General features: G+C 40.5%; 1 protein-coding gene across 1 annotated transcript in view; it reads right to left on the reverse strand.

The window, feature by feature from the left end:
- LGR4 (leucine rich repeat containing G protein-coupled receptor 4) overlaps nucleotides 1–18,729 on the reverse strand; it is a 95,786-nt gene extending 77,057 nt beyond the window's left edge. The window contains exon 1 of the mRNA XM_045825338.1: nucleotides 18,036–18,729. Within this exon, the coding sequence (XP_045681294.1) occupies nucleotides 18,036–18,220 (185 nt within the window). The 5' untranslated portion in view covers nucleotides 18,221–18,729. The remainder of the gene's footprint in view (nucleotides 1–18,035) is intronic.
- Between the last annotated feature and the right edge of the window lie 7,094 nt (nucleotides 18,730–25,823).

The raw sequence follows: 25,823 nt of genomic DNA on the forward strand, positions 1-25,823 counted from the left end.
AATACCTGACTATTTTTAGTCAGGGTCACAGACCTCTTTCCCCTTAGATTATCAAATTTAAAAAATGACAACAGCCAACACAACAATAGCTGTCTAGTGTGAATCAGTTAAAAGTATATTAGTTTTTTTGGTCAGATTGGTAAAAAATAAACATATATATTTTGGTGTGCTGCAGAATTTTAGAAATTAGTTTATATGTGCCATGAAATGAAAAAGGTTGAAAATCATTGTATTATAGTATCAGTATAATTAAATAACAAATCTATTTCAATCATTGTGTGAAGTTTTAAAAATATTTATGGGCAAAATTCTGTTCCCTGACATGCTACTTACGGAAATCTAACAGCAAATGTCTGCACTATGCTGAATATTTTTAACTCTAAGAATACTCCCGGAAATAGACTACAGGAGGGCTCCTGCTGTTTCTGTTCTACTTCCCAGCCAATCCTGTAACAAGTGAACTGCTTGATTACCTGCCTCTCTTCAGTCAGTGACCATTCCTTTTAGTTTTATGTGAGCAAAGTGAGCTGGTTCCTCTAAAAAACTAATAATCTACTGCAAAATGTCTTATAAGCACAAAAATTGAAGGTGGAACTGGCTACATAAAGCACCTCCTTTAAAACCATTTTTAAATTAGTATGATAAATGTGATACTGTGCTTTCTAACACAGTGTAGCTATACCCCAAACAACAGAGTGGCATGCAAGTACTTTTATTGTAGAATACCCAATTTCCCTATGATGCCATTGTTCTTCTAGACTTCTCTGGGGCCAATGGGGCAGTTACTGTTGTTTAAAGAAATAGGAAGAGACAAAATTTTGAAGCTGGGTGAAAGAGGATGCAGGAGTAAAGCTCTAAAACTATGTTGCCAAAAAAAAAGTGGTATTAAACAAACCTTCTAAATTGTCTATAGAGACGTGGGCATATTATTCTACTTGAAACAAAGCCCTAGGTAGAATTAGTACCTTCAGTTCCTCCTGGGAGAAAACATATTTTTGATAACACAAACATCCATGTTGAAATGGAATAATTCCCCATAATGCTGCTGTGAAATTTAAAAAGGAAACACGCACATGAAAAATTTTGCTCTCATCTCCATTCCTTGCTTCAGGGACCTAGAAGCAACTACAACTATAGTAAAAACTGAACAAAACTGACATCTCTCTGCTGTCACTGCATAAACCTCTCAACTGCACCCAGCAAGCCTGATCCTCAGCATTGACAGTGACACGTTCCGTAACGCTCTCTTCTAGACAACGGTGACTGCATGTGACTGCCTAAAAATGTGTATTTCTTAAAAATACTGAAGTTTAAGAGCCTCACCTTATTTCAGAAGTTGGCATAATTTTTCACTTAACAATAAGAAAATGTTCAATTGAAAGAGACCAGAAGAGAAGTATTTAGTTCCATTAAGTCATGAACTTTTTCTTTCTGCAACTTCAGACAAACGCACCACGCCACCACTCTAATGAGGAACATCCACCGGTCACATCACTCAAGCACTGAGGCCTCAGTCACCATGTCAAAGGTATAAATTATGGCCCAAAGACAGCTCCAGGCACTGCTGAGCTTGGATTTGCTTACTGAGCAACCATGTTGTTCCAAACAAACTAAACGCTTAAGAGGCTAAAGGGCAGTGGAGGCAATTATTGGAAGGAAATTTCTCACTAGGCCAGAAAGGAATAATTAAGTCTTTGCCTGCTAAATCACATTACTGGGGTTAACAATGAAGTAATCAAGTGTAAATGGTAATAAAGCCCATCTATAGGACTCATGAAAAGAAATTAAGGTTGTGGGTAATGTAGACTATTGTTACTTAAATACCACAAAAATTAGTCCCCAAAACTTCATTCATTTATCCTCTCTTTATACAAATGTGTGTGCTCTTTGTGGGAGGCAAGAAATTGGTTAATCCAGCAATTAAGGCAAATATACTGAATCATCAGAAGTAAAACACCACTCAGCTACTAACTCACAGGCAGAGATCCAACAGCATTCCCCATACTGCTCAGACTGTACCGAGCCCTCGCTAACAAAATACCTCCATAATAGGAGATGCATAGGAATTTTACTCAAATATATGGCTAAAACCATTTAAATGATAAACCTAATGCAAACTTTATATATAGCACCTTCTATGTGCAGGACATAGCAGAGAATTTGCGCGCGCACACACACACACACACACACACACACACACACACACACACAGAGCTGTGGGGGATCTGGGGTGGTAAACTGGGGAGAAAGATGGAGGGGACCCACATAATCTCCCAACAACTGCTCAATAGCAATGAAAACTGGTAATTCTCTAAGGGGTCTCTAAGGCTGACCTGAGAGTTAAAAGGTCTAGATTCAGACCTTGGCTCTGTAACCTCAGGTGACATGATAACCTCACCTCACAGACTCAGTTTCTTCATTTTACTTGAGGAGTGAGGTCAAGACTAAGATTTCTCAAGACTCTAAACTGACCTGATCTATCTATTATTGTTAAAATCATTTAAGATTCATCAGAAGTTACAAAAATAGTTCATAGAGTCCCTATGTACCCCTTTACCCAGCTGTTCCCAATGGCAACACCTTACATAACCACAATACATTAGGAAATTTATGTATTCACTAAACCACAGACTCTACTCATGTCCCACTAGTTTTTCTATGCACTCATTTTTTAAATCACATGTATGGATTTATGTAATAACCAGTACAATCACGATAAGAAACTACTTCATCACTACAAAAAGACCCTGGACATATTACTCTGCTTAAAACAAAGCCCTGGGTGGAATTAAAACTTCCACTCCTCCTGGCAGAAGGCTCTAGATGCAACTGCACCTGCAATATAAACTAAACAAAATACAACAAGGACACCCTGCCTCCTGCTTACCATCATTTTACAATCACCCTGTCCTCCTATCTCTAACTCTAGCAACCACTGACCTGTTCTCTATCACTACACTTTTGTCATTACTAGCATGTGCTAAATGGAATCATAACTCATATAAAACCTCTTGACCCTGGCTTTTCCACTCAGCATAATACCCTTGCAATGGACCCACACTGTTGCCTGTACCAATAGTTTGTTCTCTTATTGCTGTGCACTACTCCACTGTGTTGATGTACCAGTTTGTTGTGGCACGTTGACTGTATTCTTTTTATGTTTCAGTTATGTCACCATTATGGCGTGGGGAGAAACTTTTTAAATCTTGTTTTGCCATTGCTTAAGATGAATTCATATTCCAATAGATATTGACTGACAATCTTAATCAGTAATTATCTTAATCACTTCACTCAAGCCTTCCCTGAATACCCTACTTAAATAATGAGCCCCCTTTATCCTGCTTTATTTTCCTTGATAGTACTTAACATCACCTGACCTTATATTTTTATTGTGTTTATTTTTTTTTTATTGTCTACCAGCACACCTACCCCACTCCATGCCAGGTAAGGTACACATCAGGGCAGGGATGCTGTCACATATCATTAGTATCTGTGTCCCCAGCACAGAGAGCAGTTCTTAATATATAAAGCACTTAATAATCATATGTTAAACAAATTAAAGTATTGACATTATTTAAATAACTAATTATTACTTTAAAGTTGAAAGATTATTGATTCCATGAGCCATTATACAAATATTAGTAGCTCTCAAAACATAGTTTGAACTGGTCAAATTATTTGCATGAAACCTTTTTATTCACCCCTACAAATTAACTACTGCCTACAATTTCAATAAAGTATAGACCCATGAAAGACTGGTCAAAGACAAAGGAGAAGAACCAGAAATGTTACCATCTGACAAGCAACCAAAGTCAAAAGTCTTATTAAGTGGTAAAGGGTTTACACAGTCAAAGAAAAGACCATCAGTTCAGATAATGAGCTTCCTTCTGCTTTGTTTTGTTTTTAGTGTACTCTAGAGAGCTACCTATGGTTCTGGGCAACTCATACAACTAAATGCTACTGGTTTTGTTCCCTGTTGAGTGGAGAATTTCACCAAATCAACTGCTTTCCACCACTTCTTAGAAGAAGTAGATGGAGAAAGGAGAGAAGGTCTGAAAGATACTAGCATGACTTTGGTGTTATGACATATGCAATTGAAAGGTTTAGCAAATAATGAACAGATAGCAAGTCTATAAACATGTAAATGCAAATATACGTCCTTTGGGAAATGCACTTTTTGTTTCCCCCATGGAAAGTCCTCGCCTTTCCAATGAGTGGTCCATAACACTCTCAGTGTTTTATGACCACTGCACCAAATGACCTTGAAGATTTAAGAGTCCAAATTTACATTCTAAGTTAAGAACACTTCAAAACAGATGTAACCTCTCCAAAACTAATTCCACACCTATAAAATGAGCAGTTCATGATATCAATGACATGCAACACAGATGAATAGCTACCTCTAGAAGCAGCACTGAAAGGACAGTGTCATACAACCCACTCAACCAAATAACCCTGGTCTGAAAAGCCAAGATTCATCACCCCATCTCCACACTTCGTCTATTACCTGTGTGTCCTCATCACCTATGGTTTCTCCCTCTCTAAAATGGAGAAAATAAAATAACAGCATGTACTTTAGAGAGAGAATGCATATGAAGCACTTCTCATTGCTTGGTACTCAGTAACACTTATTATAATTAGTATCTGAGTCAATAACAAAATGATGCTGCTGGTTTATCTGAATGGCATAAAGAAGCTCCTCATAACAAAAATGCAACGTAAGCGAAACGAAGAAGCCAAAAATGCTTCCAGGAGAAGATAACCTTTAAGTCACCCAGTAAATGACTATCCAGGATGGGGCTGACTGTCACCAGTGCATTCAAAACCAAAACTGTGGCCACAGATTCAATCATGAACAGACCTGCCGCTAAAGGAAGGAACACACAGACCCAAGCAGGAACCCATCTAGCCTGTAAAACATTAACAGTTTAATAAACATCAGCACACACAATCAACACAGTGTTCAAATCAACTGAAGAGTACCAACTGAATTAATACCAAGTTGACCAAATGAAATGCCTTGGGAAGAAAAAAAGGCTCATGGGTGATTCACTTTTAAGCTGACTTCCCTATAAAAACATCTTCAACAGGAGAGGCAGGAAATTCCAGTGAGCGAAAGGGAGCAGCTATATGGAACCATCACACTTTGCTTTTTCATTTACTTCAGGGTTTGGGTTTAAAGAAGCACATTCAGGAATCTCCTTAAGAAACAGAAAGGTGAGTACGCGAACAGATCTGATCCCCACACACCATCTACATGAATTCCGTGAAAGAAAGAAAAAGCAAGCCAAGATGCACACGACTGGTATTTTCCTTGCACAGAAAAACGCTATTAACATAGAAAATGATATGAAAGATTTTAAACAGGGATGTACAAAAAGCAAAGACTCTACTTTTAAAACTCTGCTATGAACAAAAGATAATTTTACATGGTGAGCAGATTTTTACATATAGGTTACTCCCCAGTCAAATCAGTCTCTGAAAGTTATATGCATACGTGTGTGTGCTTCTTCAGGAAGTTTTATTTTCAGTTCTGTTTTTCCCCTGTAATAACCTGTAGCCTCTCACCATGTCATTCCTCATGTTACCTTTTCCTCGTCTGATGAACTCTGTCAACTATCCAAGCAAACTACAAACAAACTGAACTCGTGAGTTTTACAGACCAACAACCACCCACTAACTGTGGGACCACTGAGCAAGTTACCTAAGCCTTTCGAATTTCAGTTTGCTCACCTATAAAATGAGAACCATGCCAGGAACCTAGACGGTTCCTAGTGGAAATTGGTGTTAAAACATGTAACATACCTAATACACAAGTAGGCCTAGCAATTTCTCACCATTTCCATTTTTATGAATCAGATTTCCCAAACATGGTTACACTAATAGTTTAGTTTTTTCATTGCAAGCAAAATGCTCCACATCTACAGAAGTCATTGGAGGTGCCATAGCAACAGCAGGATATCAAAAAGGTGGCTAAGAATTCTACTCTTTTTAAAAGTACAGACATTTAAACAAAATCAGTTTTCACAGCTTTTGCTAATACTAGATATGTACCATGCTAACAGTATATTGAGGCTCTAATTAGTGATCAGACCTTTATCTCTAAGACATTAAAATCTAAACCAATACTTCCTTATTAACCTATACTTATTAGCATACGACACAGGAATTTCCCTCCTAGGTATATACACAAGTAAAATGAAAACCTACATTCATACAAAAACCTCTATGTGAAGATTTGTATTGGCTTTATCTGTAATTACCCAAAACTGGAAACAAGGCAAATGTCTCTCAACTGGGGAATGGGCAAATTGTGGCACACTCATATAATGCAATGCCCTTCAGCAATAAAAGTGAGTATTTTGTACTGACACATATGCAACATCATGGTAGAATCTTCAACATGTACATAGGAAAAGCCAAGCACAATACTACATTGTTTTGTTCCACTTACAGAGCATTCTGGTAAATGCAAAACAATATACAATGAGAAACCCAAAGGCAGAAAATAGATCATCAGTTGCTAGGGGTGGTAAAAGGGGTTGAGTTCAAAGAACACAGGGAGTGATGGAAATATTCTAGGATCAGGGGTGTCCAACCCACAGCCTGTGGACCATATGCAGCCCAGGAGGGCTATGAATGCAGCCCAACACAAAATCCTAAATTTATTTAAAACATTATGAGATTTTTTTTTGTTTTCATTAGTGTTTATGTATTTACTGTGTGGCCCAAGACAACTCTCCTTCCAGGGTGGCCCAGAGACGCCAAAAGGTTGGACACCCCTGTTTGACAGGGGTGGTGATTATATTACTATGTACATTTCAAAATTCACAGAACTATGTACTAAGACTGAGAGGTTTGTGGGAGTTTTCCTTATAACTTCATAGTTATGAAGTTCAGTTAAGTCGTCAGTTAAAGAAGGAAGATGGAACATCTAAGATTAAACTGATTTAAGATGAAAGTATGGGAGTATGAAAAGAAAGAGGGAACCTCAAATAGATTCATTTGTGAAGAACCATAAAACCTAAACTTTTAAAAATGTAACTTTCCAAGAGTCAACAAATTTGAAGAAAATCTATTATTATCAAGTACTACAAAAGGAATTTTGTGAAAAAATTGAAAAATGTGAAAGGCGGTCATTTCTAGTGGCACACTGTTTTATAGCTAATGTGCAGTAATATATGAAGAACCATCAAAAATACTTTCCGGATGAGGTGCATATATACATTTAAATATTTGGCTATATCTGGTATAAAACAGGAGCTTACTTCCTTTTAGATAAATCATCAACTCCTGTCAAAACCAGCCCACACAACTAGGAAACAATGAAACCAGAAATTCAGGCTGGGGTAACTTGAGGGTTAGAAAGGACCCTGACGAAATGTATGTCATTCTTCTGCCAAAGTCATGAATCTTTTCATCTTTGGATGTCGTGGGTTTTTTTTTTCCCCTCCTTCCATAATATCACCTCAGCCAGGGTGGTGCCAGGGGCAAATTCTTTTAACACAGAAGACGACCTGAGAATGACAGCAACTGATGGACCACTCTCTTACACATTCCTGGTCTTCTCAGTGTCACACCTGCTCACAAGCCTCCACACCATGGATTCAGATGCCACAAAGCCAAGCCGTTAATGCTCACTGAACTGAAACCAAGTCCCCAAGTAGAAGGCCGGTTCTGAGCAACCAAAACCTTTAGAGGTCAATGCGGCAATGCTCAGCCAGCATGAGAAAGATCCATCGATCTCCTTCTGTGAACTGACAAGAGACACATAAAGGCAAATAGTCCTCAAGGCATGTTCTGCATTCTTCATTCCTAAATTGTACATCCATCTAACACACACCACATATCCAACCTGGGAAAATAGCATCCAAATGTCACGCACGCACACCTGTACATATGCACAGACTCACTGCCTTTGGTGAAATATATAATTGAGTAGAATCCCCACCATGGAAGCAGGTCACACAGACTTAATTCAATCTAGTGTTAGAAACTCATTTATCAGGAGCACAGATCCCTCCTCCACAGAATGTAATGGAGCTTTGGAAAATACAGTTTGATTGCTAACAACAGAGCCTGTGGTTAGTGCACAGACTTGCCAACCTTCCATAAAGTATGAAGCCTTCTGCTGCATGCCCTCCCAGCCTCAGACTGTCTGCAAAGGACAGGAATGAAATATTCCATATGTTTTCTTTGTCGGTGACATGGCTATTGAAAGCAAGGCCACGGTAGTCTCCCTGCTGAGGGACTGGGTCAAGCTATTCATGTGTAACCGGGCAGATGTCAAGATGGTAATGGGAAAAACATCTCAAACTTTTTTTTTTTTAAGAAAAAGACCCAGGGTAGAAAATGCACAACTGTATTTGAACCACTCAGCCAATCTAAACAGGTTGTGAGCGCTGTTGCATACATTAGCTGCTGCTCTGGCTTTATAATTCACTTTCCAATCAGGTCTGATTCAAAACCCAGAAGAGTTTTTAAAGTTTCAGAGGAAGATTTAACTGTATTTAACATGAATGCCATATAACTTTTTAGAAATACAAAAGATTTTAAAGGAAGGATTTTAGTTCTAAAATTACTTTTAAGGTAATAAGCTTGTCTTGATCCACAAAGCACAAGCATTAGTTTCAAATGTTCAAAAAAAAAAAAAAGGAAAAGAATACATAGGCAGCCAATAATTGGTACAATACCATGTTTGAAGTACTTTTTAAAAAGTTCTCTCGGATCTGTACATTTCTAGGAACAAAGTGACATGAAGAAACAAGAGCACAGCTAAACTGTTGATCCTGAGGAAACCTCAGCCGTTGCCAACATGGAAAGTGGCCTGAGAGCCTGTAGGGAGCCCTCATTGGCATGAGGGTTCCCTAAGAATTAGTGCATTTAATGGGAATCCTCAGTCTTCCAAAGTGTGCAAGCAGAAAATTAGAATCTAAAGATCACATTAGCACTGTCTCGGGTCCTTTGCCCTTTTGATGTGAGAAGAAACTCACAGAAGAAACCGTTTCCTTGTTGGGACATCACCTGGCGCCTTGACCAGCCACCTCAGGAAAGCAGCGCCAAGTCACCAAGAAAAAAAAGAATACGATGTCCCCTGAGCTCCCTCCTCCAGAGAAACTCCACCTCTCCACCATCAGGCTTTCTGGTTAGAAGGGTAGTCATACCACCTATGAGACAGTATCTTGATTGATAAAAACGTATGTGCTATTCTTTTTCCACCAGGATCTTCCTGGGTTTCTAAATGAAAAATCTGCCAGAGGAGTAACCTCTTTTTCATTAACGTACTGGCTCACCTGTGCCATTTACAACGGGATTCAAACCTGATCCACATTCAAAAAACCAGAGAAATAGGATTTAGAATTTTAAGTCACAAGATGGAAATATACATATCCAACTGCTTAGTCGCTCCCAAAAGAAACAAAACAATTGGGTACTCACTGTCACTCAAAGAGATCATGCTTTAGAGTTTCCTACATGGGACCCTTGAAGGTAAAGTCAAGCTGTCTTTTCGCAGATGGGAAAGCCAGTGTCTAAGGGGTTAAGTAAAATGCCCAAGCTCACAGATTTAGGGGCTCAGGGGTCTTGATTCCTTGTGTCACACTCTCAAAAACAAAACCATTTCTGAAGGCCTGTTCACAAAAATATGCCTATAAAAAGAAAACTAGAGCGTGGACAGTGACATAAATAGCTGGATGACATGACCATGGACTCAAAATGACCTTGGAGAGAACAGAAGGCCAACAAGGAAATTTTTCTGTATTACAAAGATAGAAAAATATTACGATTTTCAAAAACCTAATCAAGATGAGATGAATTAGTAGAAGCAGCCCAGCAGATATAAAAACTGGTATTAAGATAAACTACCAAATACAGTTAGTAAACCCATCAGGTGTGATTTTTAAAGGATACTAAAATATTTGAGGTATATTAAATTTATTTAATATTCCCTTCTTAACTCTGATCAAGTTATATGAGAATTCTGTATATGCTTCAATTGATGTGAGATATGAAGTGCTTGAAGGGGACCCAAGGGGCAATTATCATACTCAGAAAATGCAAAGATCAGGCCCTGGCCAGGTAGCTCAGTTGGTTAGAGCACTGCCCTGATACACCACAGTTGTGGGTTCAATCCCCAGTCAGGGCACAAACAAGGATCAACCAATGAATGCATAAATAAGTGGAACAACAAAATGATGTCTCTCTCTCTCTCTCTCTCTCTCTCTCTCTCTCTCTCTCTCTCATACACACACACCCTTCCTCTCTAAAATCAATTTTATAAAAAGAAAGAAAATGCAAATATCAGATTTAGTGTTTAAAGCAGAAGCCCACATGAATAGTCTTCAAAAACATTAAGAAACCTATATGTTAGTCACCATTATTTGCTTTCTCTCCCACCACTCCAGCAAAGAGCTGATAGACTTTAGAATACTGAATTTCCAAGGTGTCCAGTTATTCAAGACATAGTGCTCTCCTTCTCTGGAGAATTCTTCTGCAAGAAAGCAGCCTTCTGAGATGGATCACACATAGGGGAAGGGCGACAATTCAGAACAGAGTGGCAACCACGGGTCTTCTCTCTCCTGAGAAAATCTAGGCCACCAAGCCTTTCACACATTACCCACACATTTTTTTTCTGAGAGTCTCTAAGCATGAAGCTTGCCCCTTAGCTAAGAAAATCGAAAAACCAGGAAGTTAATCAACACCCCAAACCAATGAGTTTGAGAAAAGGCTGTGTCTTGGAAGCATACCTCCTGTCTTGCACCTTTGAAACCAGAAACGTGAAGAGAGGGAGAATTCGTAACATCCATCTACCTTCCTAGGAAAACAGCTCTAATCCAGCTGCTCAGGGGAGTTTCAATGTCACCACTTGGACTAAGTTATTCCGCCTTCTACTAGGAGCGACAGTGAGAACTTCACAGCCTGAGGGGAAGGGAGAAGTGAGACCAGAAGGGATTCCAGGCGCATTTCCTGGCCCTGCCTAGCACAGCTCCAAAGTAAAGGCGCCATCTCCCTGCCAATTTCTGTCACTCTTCCTAGGAGGGGAAATTTCCCCAAATAAAACTTTAAAAATATACTGGAATGGGGAAAATCTAACTGGGGATTTTTCTGGATAGCAAGTTCTAAAATCTGACTTAAATATCAGAAATATTTTGTTGATAGAGTGCACTGAGATTTCATTCTTTCAGTGATCAATGTTATATTTAAAATTGTTTCTAAAAAATGGCTACATGCCCTGGCTGGCATAGCTCAGTGGATTGAGCGTTGGCTATGAACCAAAGTGTCGCAGGTTCAATTCCCAGTCAGGGCACAAGCCTGGGTTGCAGGCCATGGCCCCCTGCAACCGCACATTGATGTTTCTCTCTCTCTCTTTCTCCCTCTCTCTTTCTCCTTCCCTTCCCTCTCTAAAAATAAATAAATAAAATCTTTAAAAAAAACAAAAAGTGTTAAAAAATGGCTACATTCTTCTAGTGTAAAAATAGAGAAGAAAAACACTAGCTAAAGGGGATTACATATAAGCTTTACTTACATTGGCTCAGAATACTGAAATACAAATTAAATATGAAGGATAAAGTCTCATTAAATATATCTTGAGATGTATCAGACATGTTTCCTCTACACATGTCACTAGCACAGACAACAGGCCAGCCTGGGATCTAAACGTATACCCATTCTTGGCCCAGCTGCCTCCCAAAATATCTATGGTTTACATTTCCTTACAAGGATATTCTTATATTCCAATGGACCAACATGTTGCCACAGGGAATTGGTCCAATGCTTTCTCCATAAGACCTTTTATTACAGAAGAGCTAGGAGAACTATAAAAATATATATTTAAAATATATTAATTTCCTGGACTATTAGAAGGGCATTCCTGAATTTTAACCACTTGCATCTAAAACAGGAAATGCATAATGTCAAATTTTGCTCCTGTGCTTTTTTGACAATTAAAATATGTAGTGGTATCAAAACATGCTTTACAGACTAAAAACAACCACCTCAAACATTCAGTTTTAAGTGCTTGTACATGACACAGAATACTTCAGAATGCTTTAAGAATCTTACTAAAAACAGCCTCAGTCATATACATAGTTTAATAACAACTACTTATCTATAGGTGGGTGAATCAAGAGTACATACTACTATATAATTCCGTCTTGCCATTTAAGGCAGGTATCTGAGTACTAACTTGCTAATGTCTTTAGAAAGTTGTAAAGTTATTGAATGTATATGAACTACAAAGTCATGATCTGTCTCCTGCCAGGATTGATTTCTAAACTCAGTTTTGAACTTACTCAACTTAAGACAATAGAGCTGATACCTCACCTACAGTTTAACCATCAAGCACTCTCTCACACTCACACACACACACACACACACACACACACACGCGCGTCAAGAAAGGCAGACAAATTAGCCTTTGTGTAAGAGTACTGATTTGCTAAATGCCCTAGATCTTTCTTTTTTACTGAAAGAATTTTAAAATAGAGCATTTTATTATCCTCAATGAAGCCTTTTAAAAAACTACACTTCACTGAACACAGCTGGGGAAAAAAGGGAAAAAGTTATCCATGGTTCTTTTAGGTATAGGAAAACAAGCTTTATCATTGCCAAAAAACATGAAGGCTGACGGAGGCAGTTAAAGAGCAAGCTGTATAACATTCTGGAGCCAAAACCCTAAGATCTAGTTTTGAAAATTAAAAGAGGTAAGCTGTCTTATTAAAAACTCTGTTAAGTTATATTAGTTTCCAGAGTGAAGCACACACTTGGCAGGGTTTAACTTTTAATCCAGGACTGACCATACCAACGGATCCTGTGCTTTATGTAACTTTATATATATATTTTTACAGAGAAAAAGTAAGGGATAGTCTTAGAAAAATGTCAGTAAGTCACTACAGGATTCTTAAAATTTTGCCTTCCATTCTACACAGATTCAGAGAATCTGAAAGCAGTGACAAACATCAGCCATCATCTACTCCAATATCCACTATTTATTGATAAGAAAATGAAAATACAAGGATAGGCAGAACCAAAGAGTTCAAAAACCAAAATCCAGACTTGCAGGCTGTCAGTACTTTAAACTATTTAAAGATGACTAAAGTAAGAATTTGAGAGATAGACTAACAGAGGCCAAGAAAATGCCTAAACTTGCCTAGACCCACCTACTAGTACAGAACTTTGATCTTCCCTAAGAGATTAAGTTGTCAATGTTACCTTACAACTCTAATGTTAAGAGCCAAGTGCCTGGACAATAAATGCTTATGATACCATAACCTTCTTTAGCATTTAGTTCGACTGAAAATCGTAAAATATCAGTGGTGATATCAAGCCTTAAGGAGCCCAGAATGAGAGAATTACTGGTTCCAATCTTAGGAATTGCTCAGGCCACACCCAGCACATTGTTGCCTTGTGTGAGTTCCCCATTCAGTGGAAATATTTCTCCAGTAGAGTTGGGCAACTGGAGTTTTCTTGGTGGGTGAGAGTCCATGATTTAAGCACACCTATACTTAACAGAGCAAATCCTAGAAATGTATTTTAAAAATCAAATTAAATAGAAATAGAACTCTTGGCAATAAGAGTTGTTTACTTTCTTGTTTTAAGGTGAAGAAACTAAGGTCCTGAAGGGTTACGTGTGTGACACTCTCCAGGTGACTCCACATTCCCTGCAGAATGCCCTTTCCTCTCTTGTAGTTAAACAGAACCCAGGAGTTTGTAAAGTGCAGGATCTAAAGATGTTCATACTGTTCACACATTGGCCTTGTTTAGAACCAAGTTCACATCTATATAATACAAATACATCTCTAGAAAGACACACCACACAAACTAAGCTAACAATGACATTTACAGAATGTAATACAGAAATTAGGAAATATCAAAACTCTACCATTAAAAAAGGTATAAACATTTCATCACCGACTACTGACCTGCCAGGGAATGCACCAGACATTGGAGGAAACATTAGAAAATATTTCTTTTTGTTTTTATTGGTTTTCTTGTTAAGAAAAGTCTAAATGATACTATTAAAAGAAGAGAGCTGTTTAGGGTAGTAAAAAAAAATAAAACCTTAGTAAAGAATCTCAGATGATGCTTCCAAAAGGAGAAAAAAAACCCCAACAGATTATTTTTAAAAATACTTCAAAGTCCCTCAGGTAACCATCAATTTTATATAGAAAGCTCAATAACCTGCCCGTGTACAGGATATTCACATTGTGAAGGTTAAAGAGATTATGACTAATTATATGGAAGTGAGGACATTGAGTAACTTTTTGTACATTATCCAAATTACTGAAACAGGGTGATTTTATTTTCCAAGTGTTAAGCCATACCCACAGGAAACAAGCAGGGCTATTCTACCCTAGAAAAGCGCCTTAGCTAGTCATGCATTCTGCAACAAGTCTCCATGGCAAACTTCCTAACACACACTTCTAAACACAAAGAACTCCTCCTCCAAGTGAGTGGTAATAAATGGGCTTCTGCAACTTCAACTAGAATTATATCCTGCTCCTCCTGGGATCTTTTCATGAGAGGATCAGAACATGATCCTCACCTTGCCATCCTAAAATTGTGCAAGAATTATACAATCACAGAACTTCTGGAAGCCACCAGCAGCCTTAGATATAATCTAGTGAATCCAATTACTTCATTTTTCAGATGAGGAAATTGTGACACACACACAAAGTAGAATGACTTGCCCAAGGCCACACAATTACTTAGTGGCAAGGTCCAGACAACGATCAAGGGCTCAGACGCACCACGATCGCCATGAAGCCACAGAAACAGCCTTTATAATCCTAAAACCGTGTACCAGACATAATCTAGGACATGGAGACTTGTGCTCCAGGTTTACAGCTCTCAAACTTTGTGGCCATGACACACATACCCGAGGACAACCATGCACAAACCTCCCTACCATCCTTGTGACTTCATCAATTTCTCCCCTAGTCAAGAATCTTGGAATATAGGTGATTAAGAGTGACTTTATTACCTTAATACAGGAATAACTTTCAATCTTTTTGACAAAATAAACTTTGAAATTTTAATACTAGTGCGCGAGTACTTCCTTTAAACCACTTTAGGGTGAACTGTGACAAGCCAGTGCATTGTGACACAGGGTTGAGAAATGCTGCTGCAAAACATAAATAATCACTACAGGTGCAGAAAACGGTGTGAACACGGGAATCCCATCAACAATCCTGGGGATTACTACTGACTCTGCCCCCAGCCTCAGATAAAGCCCCTTTCAACAGGAAACAAACACTGTTAGACTGAACAAGTTTAAACGAGCCTGAAGAAGCAGCAGCAAGTATCCTCTCTCTGGGGCCTTCTCAGACCTGGACAAAGACTAAGTGGTGAGAAGGCTGAATTGGCAAATGTGTGCGGGAATGGTGTTGGAATTCCAATTCCTGGTTCTGCCCCTCGGCATGGCCTTGAGTCCTTATTTACCCACTGCAACATTTTTTAATGCCTCCCATGGACCAGGCTCTATGGACTCCAAGTGGGGATAAAATGAAACCCCTGCTCTCTGTCAGTTCTGGGGCCTTCAAGTGGGATGCACACACCCCTGAGATAGGTGAAGGCACACTACTGAGGAATGAGAAGAAAATAAAAGAACTTTGGTTAATAATTACAGTCTCATCTCTTTATTTTCCATTCTTTTATTTGTAATTTTGTATTTAACACAATTGGTCTTGATGAACACGCTCCAGAAATTAGGAGTCTGTGAACTGAAGTTTGGGAACCATGAATCTGGTCCCTTGGTGTATAACTGAAACTCACTAAAGCTGTGGTGGGAAACGTTATCTGGAAAGAGACCTCAGATGAGCCCAAGGTGTCCTGTAAGATGCAGTGGAGCGTGCAGACCCACAGTACCTGCCCCCCCCTCCTCAATTTGGCTTTTGAAAATCACTGGGCTAGCTGGTTTCCCCAAATGCAAACACACTGCCCTTGAAATGCCCTTTAGATGGGGTGGTCATATACTATATATTTTTGACGATGAAATGAAGAGTATTAGGGTGACATAAGGATGTCAAGGTGGAAGAATATATAACATACTTGCTCACTCACCACTTGTAGCTCAGAAAGTGCTGTGATGATGATAGTTTAGGCAATCTAATCTGGACTGGTGCCAGTTACTTTTCTGTTTCCCAAGCCATGAACAATACATTTTCTAATGCTTAAGACTGAGAATACAGCATTTCACTACTTTCAGTGAATTCTAAAGGAAGATGCTTGACGCTCTACAGAGAGGAGTGTGCTCTCATAAAAACTTGATATTTCTTTGTGGTTTTAGGTACTAATGTAAAATAGCCCTTTTTCTTATAGGGCAAGCCTACTCATTAAACTCGAGGAATCTGCTAAACAAGGTCTTTACAATGATCAAAACAGTAAAATTATGCTTTTCTATTACAGAGAGGCTCCAGGGAGATTTCAGGTAAAAGGTAGCTCTCCCGAGTCAATTTCCTAAAAGTTTCAAGTAGACCTAGGGGGAAAAAAACAGCCGGCTCCTCTCTACTAGGTCTTCTTTCCCTCACTTCCCCTCATTTCCACTACAACTTTCCCACTTAATGTGCCTTTGTGGGCAAACTATTCTTCATTACAAAGTGAACCTTTTTCAGTGTAAAGGTAAATTTCACCATACTGAAGGGAAATGTCTTGAAATACATAACTAACATCTGAGACTGGGGGGGGGGGGGGGGCGGGGTGGACCCTGAGAAAGGGACTGGAGGCCAAAAGTACCAGACAGGTTCCGAGGCAATAAACCCATACTAGAGGGCACGTAGAACACGTCCCACTACCCACCTGGAAATACAACACCGCTCGGGCCTGCAGAGAAAGGATTTCTTCACCAGGTCTGTTATTCCTTTAAAACTGTCTATTTCTAAGAGGTCCCTTTCAGTAGCTATAAGGTAAAAGGAAATTCCCTCTATGCAAGGGCCTCTCAGAACCCCTTTCTCTCTCAGTTTTTTCACTGCTCTAGATTTAATCACTCAGCTGGTCACAACACAAGAACAAGAGCATACAGCATGCCTTGCACTCTATTACCTTACTCTTTCTCTATTGGTGGCATTTGCCAATGCCACCTCCAAGACAGATTTCAGATACTTCTTTTCTGAAGGGCATGTCTAAAGCTCTCGGGTCCCCGTCTGAGGAGGGAGCATTTTAAGTCAGAACCATTTGAATGTTTTCCCACCGCAGGCAGCCCTAAAGGAAAGTTCTGCTGGTCACGGTACAGCAGAAAACTGCTGCCTACCTTTCCAATTGGGCAGAACATAGGCTCTGCAACTTTTTCTTCCAACATCCTGTCCTTCAGGTTAGAATTCCTTCTTGAAAACGTCTTGCTGGGTAAGACGAGTATTTTCACCAAGAGAAACCTGCAATTTCCCCCTCCTTCTCCCTCATTTTGGCCTGGTTTCCCTGCCCACTCCAGAGCCCTGGCGTTTGTTGGGGAGTCCAGAGTGGAACTAGATCGAGGTGCCAGGTCGCTCTACCTGGGATAGGGCCAAGCTGGAAGGAGGTTCGCCCTCAGGTACAGGTGTTTCTTCTCCCCACATGCTGGAACCCAGGAGGCTCCAGGTGCTTCCCCAAGAAACATGCCTGCGTCTGAAGACTTAGGCCAAGTCCTAGGCACCCTTACCCCGCCGACTGCAAACCTCTTGCCAGCTGAGCAGGGGCCCGCGTGAAATGGGAAGGTCGAGCAAAAAGGGTGCCAGGGGCAAGCGTTTCCAGATTTCTCCCTCCTCCTTGGCCCCAGATACCCAGACACACCTGGTGGAGGAGGGCGGGGGGTGACTGTGCCCGAAAAGTCTTTAAAAAGAGCTACCTCCGGCTCAGACAGAGACTGACCAACTATGGAAAGCCCGCGGCGCCGGCGTTGGTGCCAAGCACCCACACACACAGGTGACCGGCGCCCCCTTCCTCCTCGAAACAGGAGGGTAGAGTGGGCTGACCACTGACTCCGCCCCCCCCACCGACCCCCAATCCTCCTTCCTCCGATCCCGCTTACCCCCCGCGCCCCGTCCTCCTCCGCCTCCCACACTCACAGCGCTAGGGTGAAGGCGCTGAGCCCCTCGGGCACGGACGTCAGCCCCTTCCCGGAGCAGTCCACCCGACGGTCGCCGTCGCAGCTGCAGGGCGCCGCGCAGAGAGGCGGCGCCGCGCCGCTGGGCTCCGTGGAGCAGCGCAGCCCCAGGGCGAGGAAGCACAGCAACCTCAGCGGGCCCGGCATTGCTGCGGCAGCCTCCTGAACCGGCCTCTCCCGCGGCGCCGCTCGCTCCGTGCGCCTCCGGTGCCCTCCGACGCCCCCCGCCGCCCGGGGCGGCCGGCCTGAGGGTTGGAGCCGCTGCTTTCCTGTCTCGGCGGTCGCGGGGGCTCGGCCCCTTCAACAGTCTGAGGCAACAGCGCAGGGACGCGGCGCTCCGGAGTTTCGCCCTTCCCGCTGCTCCATGGAAGCGCAGAGGCAGCCCTGCTGCTCCGGCGGCTCAGGCCAGCCGGCTGGGCCGGGCGCAGCTGCGGAAACCGCGCTCTGCCATCGCACCCGCCTTACAGTCCCCGGCCTTTCGCCGAAGCCGCTTTTCAAGGTTGCGGAGCGCAGCCTTCAGCCATGCCGGTCCCTCGCCCCTGCCCCCGCCCGGCTCTCGCACAAACACCCGGGATCTTTCTCGCTCGCTCGCCGCCGCCGAGGCTCAATCTCCTCCCGTCCTTTTCCCTTCTAGGGTTGCACGCTCGGGTTCCCAAGCCCCCAGCCGCTGGGTTATGCAAATCACTTAGGTACATGCAAAACTAACCCTTCTCCCGGAGCGCCATTGGCCCGGGGAGGTCTCGAGCTCATTACTATGCAAGGAGTGTGTCCGTCATTGGTCAAGAGCGGGACCAGAGGGGCGTGTTTATTGGGCCTGAGTGACAAGGTTGTGGTGGTGGTGGTTCAAGGCAAAAATCCCTGACTTGGCTCTATTTGTGTGGCAGGTTGTGGGTTGAAGGTGGAAGGATCTAAAGACGTGAAGTCTGGTTTTCCCCTCCCCCACCCGTCTTCTTCCCTCTGCAGAAATTGGATCGCCTAAATTGGATGACCTGAAAAAATAGAACTTGCCTCCAGCATTTAGTTAAGTTTCAAATGACTCTCCACTGTTAAGCGGACGAGGACTTTGGGAACTATGCAAATAGAAAAAAAAAAAAGATTTTGAGGAGAGAAAAAGTCTCCTTTATTCTGACGTAAATATTTGGGTTTTAGCTATACGGCAAATTAAAAGTGTACCCCCACAAGCCTCTCACTTCATCTGAGATCTCTATACCTATCTTGATATGTACTTGGTAGCTAAATCTTAGTAATTCTGTACCATTGAGGATACAGAATTTTGGTGACCGAAATTCAGACTGCTTTCTCACATACTTTAAAATCCTAAAACATGGGTATTTATTTTTTTAAGGATCAAAAGGGTTGATATTTCTGAATACTGAACAGTTTCTCCAGACAATAAAAGGTTTGAGCGTTGATTACCACTTAGTAGCCAGCAGCAACTTTGATGTTAATTATCAGCATTCCTTTCTCTTGTGGCCTTGTGTGGCTTAATAGACCCCACAGAATCATTATTTGTATCAAATACTGCTTTATGGGCACCTCTTTTCTTGCTTTTTACTATGCCTTTGGATTGTTTTACTCTATATTAAAGACATTTTCATGAATAATTTAAGGCAGACAAGGTTAAAAATGTCATTGTCATAAAGTTGACTGCTCATGACATGTAAGTCAAAAAAAAAGAAACGAAACAAGTTGATGCAAACCTAAACCAAAACATTTTCATTTTTGCATTCAGGCATTTGTCTTTAAAAACAATGCCTTGGTTGGGCACATGGCTAACATACAACAAATTTACTTACATGCTACAGAGTCAGCGTGTACAGATACGCCTTGACTTCAAGCTTTAGAGATTACATATTTCTTCTAATTGTAGCTGTGAAAGAGAACTTAAAGATAGATGGACAGCCCTCTGGCTTTATAGATAAGCAATCTGAAACGCTCCGATACTGTACTCAGATGGAGATCATCACAGCAAAACTTCCAGGCTTCTGGCTTCTTGTCTGGTCCCCTTGGAGCCTCCCTTACGTTGGCTTCCATTGTCTAACTCATTTCCATTATTTTCTAACGACTCTCATAAGTAGGTGAAGTGAGGAAATATGGTGTATTTGGGTTAATTTTCTGCTGTTTTTAAGTAACAATTTTAGACTATACTTACTGATTTTATTTTGCCAATTAACTCATTTCCTTTCTTTTAAAGTAGTAGTTTTCAAACTTTAGTAAGCATAAGAATCACCTGCAAAGTTTGATTAAAAATGCAAAGTGATTTAGGCCCTGGCCAGATAGCTCAGTTGGTGAGAGCGTTGTCCCAATCCACCAAGGTCACACTCGGGTTTAATCCCCAGTCAGGGCACATACAAGAATCAACTAATGAATGCGTAAATAAATGGAAGAACAGAATCAATGCCTCTCTCACCCTTTCCCTCTCTCCCTCCCTGAAAATCAATAAAAAAAAAGGGGGGAAAGTGATTTAATAGGGCTGGAGTATAGGATCAGCATTTTGATGTATATCACATGGATGTGATACAGATGGTCCATGAGCCACACTTAGGGAAATTTATTCCTTACTTTCATGGAATAAAATCTTAGGGCTGGCAATTTAGGTGAAAGAACATTAGATTATGGAGAAAGGAGAGATGTAGATTTTATTGAAGAATAAATTGCTGTCGTCCATCAGATGCAGGTAAAAAAAGAGGATTCAAATTTGTGACTTGTGTAAGACAAAATTTCTGTCAAAGTGTTAGTGTTTCTTTCAGTTGCTACATTACATGTGCTTTGCATTAAAGATAATAGGGAATTAGTCTCCACTTTTTAGATAAGATGTCCTAGGAGAGCAAAACAAACTAATTTTTAAGATACACTCCCAGATAACTAGAAAAAACAATCAGCTCTTACATAAACTGTAAGAACCTAGGAAGATACAGGAATGAGTCAAAATTTGATGGCAAGTAAAAAATAAACTTAATAGAGACACTGCCTCCAGACTGGTTCCTCTTTCTAGTTTTTCACGACTCCGCACAAGTGAATTTGTAGCATCCACTGGCTAGATCACAGGACGTGGAGCCCGGCTGCTGTGTTTCTGCACATACTGCAGGGTGCTTGGGGGCATGAAAGAAGGCACCCACTTCAGGTGATGCTCACCTTGGGGTTTTTGTTCAAAGGGCACAAGCTTGTTGCCTAGAGGACAAGCTGAACTTTGGCCCCACTCACCCCCTCACCCAAGCACCCTTGTAAATATAGAGCCTGCACAAGTGTTTGCAAAGGTCGTACCTGCTAGGTGAATGCACCCAAGATGCTCCATTATGGAATCAAACACTTGGGAGACTGCGGAGAGGGGGGCCTCTCTGGCAGTGCTATAATGATTGACTGGATTAAAATCCCTCAAGCATACCAAATTTTACTTTTTATGAAATATTTCCAATTTACAAAAAGAACAAAAATCTAAGTTTCCTGCAACCAGCCAAAGAAATAAAATGTTACAAATGTAGTTGAAGCTTCCTTTATACTCCTCCCCAGTCATATTCCTTTCTTCCTCTCCTTCGGAGATAAGTCTCTTCCTAAATTTTGTTATTAATTCCCATGCACATGTTTATGCTTTTCATATGTGTGTATCTCTAAATAATATATAGTATCATTTTACATATATAAATAATATAATTCTGTACTCTTCTGCAGCTTGCTTTTTTTACTCAACCTGTGAGCTTTACTCATAGTTATGAAATATGTGGCAACAGTTAATTCATTTTCATTATTATGTAGTATTCCATTTAAAAATTTTCATTGGCCATTGCTCATTAATATTAAACTCATTTCTGTTTTTTCTAAAAATGCTACCATGAGTAAATATTCTTGTACAAGTGTCCTTGTTCATTCACATATGCAAGAGTTTCTGTAAAATGTATTGTGTGTGTGTGTGTGTCTGAGAGGAATTGCTGGGTCATAAATTATATGCACTCACCATTATGGGATATTGTCAAAATGCTCTCAAAAGTGACTTAACTTGGCCCTGGCCAGGTAGCTCAGTTGGTTATAGCATTGTCTTGATATGCCAAGGTTGTAGGTTTGATCCTAAGTCAGGACACATGGAAGAATCAACTAATGCCCAGCAATTCCACTGCTGGGACTATATCCTAAGAACACTAAAACACCAATCCAAAAGAACCTATGCACGCCAATGTTCATAGCAGCACAATTTACAATAGCTAGGTGCTGGAAGCAACCTAGATGCCCATCAGTAAATGAATGGATCAGAAAACTATGGTACATTTACACAATGGAATTCTATGCAGCAGAAAGAAAAGAGCTCCTACCCTTTGCAACAGCTTGGATGGAACTGGAGAGCATTATGCTAAGTGAAATAAGCCAGGCAGTGAAAGACAAATACCATATGATCTCACCTTTAATAGGAACCTAAACAACAAAACAAAGAAACAAGCAAAATATAACCAAAGACACTGAAATAGAGGACAGGCTGACAGTGACCAGAGGGGAGAGAAGAGGGAATTTCAGGGGAAAATGGGAAGGGTTTACAGGAACAAATTTAAAGGACACATGAACGAAAACTAAGGGGAGGGTGGTAATGGGAGGGAGGTGGGGAGGGTTGGGTAGGTGGGCTGGATTGGGAGTAAAAGGGAGAAAACTGTACTTGAACAATGATTAAAATAAAAAAAGAAAGGAAGAAAGAAAAAAACCAAAAAGAATCAACTAATGAATTGCATTAGTAAGGGCAACAGCAAATTGATGTGTCTCTCTCTTTTTTTTTCTCTCTCTCTAAAATCAATTTTTAAAGGTGACTGTACTTATTTGTGCTTTCTTCAGCAGAGAATAAGAAACCCAATTACGCTACATCCTTCCAACAGCTGATATTGTAAGACTTGAATATTTGCAAATCTGATACCTGTGAAATGAAATCAAAGTGCAGTTTAAATTTTTTTTTTCTGATGACAGCTGCATCTTCTCATATACTTCATGGCTATTTGGTATGCTCTCCTGTGCTTGCCTATTTGTTTTCTATTAGGTTGTTCATATTGTTTTTATTGTATAGGGCCAGGTGGTAAATATTTGGGGGCTTTACGAACCATACGGTCTCTATCACAACTCTTCAACTCTGCCACTGAAGCATGAAAGCACCCATAAATAATACAAACACAAATAGATGTGGCTGTATGCCAATAAAACTTTTTTTCTTTTTTTAAAAGCACGTGTTGCACTAGTTCTGGCCCCTGGGCCATAGTTTCCCAACACTGTTTTATAGATGCTGATCCTTTATCAAAATCTGATGATCAAAAACCATTTCCAGGATTATGGAAAATCAGTAGAATGGACCCCAAAGGTGACCACCTTTCTCTGCAAGTGGAGATCAAGTGCTTCAAACTCCTGGTCTCCATGGTGAGCTCCTGCTGCAAATTACACTGCAGAATGGGCCCAAAAGAGCTTTCAAATGCCCCTCTTTCTGGAATGAATGACCCAGAAGTTGTCCTGATCACTTAGGGTTTATCATACATTTCATCCAAAAGGCACCCCAGGTATTTGACCTGATGCAACCACGACCTGTGAAAAACAGCGGTTGCCTTTATAAAAGCATAATGCCAAACCTACCCCCTAAAGTTAAAAGCTGAATATGTATATTAAACATATGTAAATAAGTGGTGGTGGGGTGGAATGGAGACAACTGTAGTTGAACAACAGTTTTAAAAAGTTAAAAAAAAATAAATTTAAAAAATAAAGAATGTGTAAATATATACACACATATATATGGATATCTACATGCACATACAGATATGTAAACATTTTAAAACATTATAGATTGAGGGGATAAAGAAAGAGTATCAGATCTAATCAGACATCTAATATGCACCTAACAATCGAGCCCTCAAGATAAATGCCATTGTTTCTCTGCTCTGATGCCTCCACATTTGTTGTATTTGGAGCTTTGGGATGGAGGAGCTCCAACACTGGGCCGCAGAGGCTTGTGGTCTTAAATAGATGCTTGTACTCATCTTTTCCTTCTGAGTCTCCCTGTCCCTAGAGAGGTCCTATTGTGCACAGGAAATAGCACCTATTTTTTCAGGGATACTTTAAAATGACAACAATCATTCTGAAGCACAAAAAAATAACAATATGAAATGGTTAACAAAAACATCCTTTTAAGCTAAAGCAGTGATTGAATTGGGGCTTCTGGGCCCTCTCCTCTCCACTCCACCTGGTGCCTGGGCAAGGGTTGAGGAGGGTTGCCAGCAGCAAATGCCACCCGAGCAGAACAGATAGAACCTCGGGATATGAGGACAGCAGTGAGGCTCCTGATGTGACTGGCTGAAGGCCATCCTTGAAGACAGCCCTTTTCAAAACACCACTACATTTTTTTTTAGTCTCCTGACACACTGTGAGACCCTGAGGCCAGATACCTTTTTCATCACACCTGGGGACCCATATTGACCTCAAATTTCAAAACATTAGGATAAATATCAGAAATAGGCTCCTATGCATACCTAACTCTTTTCTAAATCTGATTTTCTTTCCCTGATCTTTCCCTTTCAAATCTAACCCAAGTGGAGAATGAGACCCAAGGGAACAACTGCTGAATTACAGAACCACATATGGATCCCACAGTCTGAGTGCAGAAACGACTGGTGAGAAACAGAATGAGGCAAAAAAAAAAAATTCTATGAGTGTTAGAGAAACCAGATGTTGTCATAGAAAAGTAAAGGTCGAAAAATCACGATAGAAAACTGGGAAGATGATCACCTAGTCACGCTGAGAATTTGTTAAGAGGACCAAAGTATTAATACAAAGTTCCATCATGGAATTGGGTTCCTTTTCACGCCCTCGAAATTCCAGATAAAACTTTCAGCATTTTTTTGAAGTACTTTAGTGTAAGACAGTTATTTCAAAGAACTACATACAAACTCTGTGTATTCCATGCACACACACAAAAAATGTGCATGCAGCAAAATGCCCTTGGGGGTGGTTCTGTACTGTGGCTGAAAGGTTCTGGAAAGCTCTTCTTCATCTACGTTGACATATTTGGAAAGAAACCTAGAAGAAAAGGCAATAAGGGATTTCAGACTCAAAGAGAAGCTGTGGTAGGATGTGGAAAGAAGACTTCACATTCTGTGAACTACCTTTTCCTGACCTAGATACCTGATGCCTCAAAAAAAAGACACCATAAACCTTTCTTGTTGTCTAGTGACAACTACCATGAGTCTCTTCAAATGAAGGGACTTCAGTGGAAGTTAGAATGAAACTATTAACAATCCCAACTCTTGAACATGTCTTTAAAGTCATTTTCAAAATAAAATAAAAATCTGAGGTAATGCTTTTAAAAACACAAGCAAACTACCATCTGTCATTTTCAACATACACCTTGGAAAAGAGCAAAGCAAACTATGGAGATTAGACCAACAGTGCTGAATGCTAGGATGATACCAAAAATGCTATTCTTGGGGTCTGGGTGGCAAAATTTGATTCATTCTCTCCCTTTCTCTCTCCTTCCTGTTAGTGGTAAACACACGTATCCATTTCATAAAACATTATGAGGAAATGTTTTCAAAATTTCAATGTGAAAGAGGAAATGGAGGACCTTGAGGTGGAAGAGAAAACATAATAACTTTGCCAGTTTTCTCCCTTTGTTTCAAAATAACACACACTTATTGAACTCTTCAACTTTTTTTGCGGGGGGGATTGTTTTCTTCAAGGAATATGTACCATATTTACCATGTTATCTATACCTCAGAATCGACTCTTGCTGGCGCCTGAA

Source organism: Phyllostomus hastatus, unplaced genomic scaffold (genome assembly GCF_019186645.2).
Source record: "Phyllostomus hastatus isolate PE091 unplaced genomic scaffold, TTU_PhHast_1.1 phas_scaffold_585, whole genome shotgun sequence".
NCBI lineage: Eukaryota > Metazoa > Chordata > Mammalia > Chiroptera > Phyllostomidae > Phyllostomus > Phyllostomus hastatus.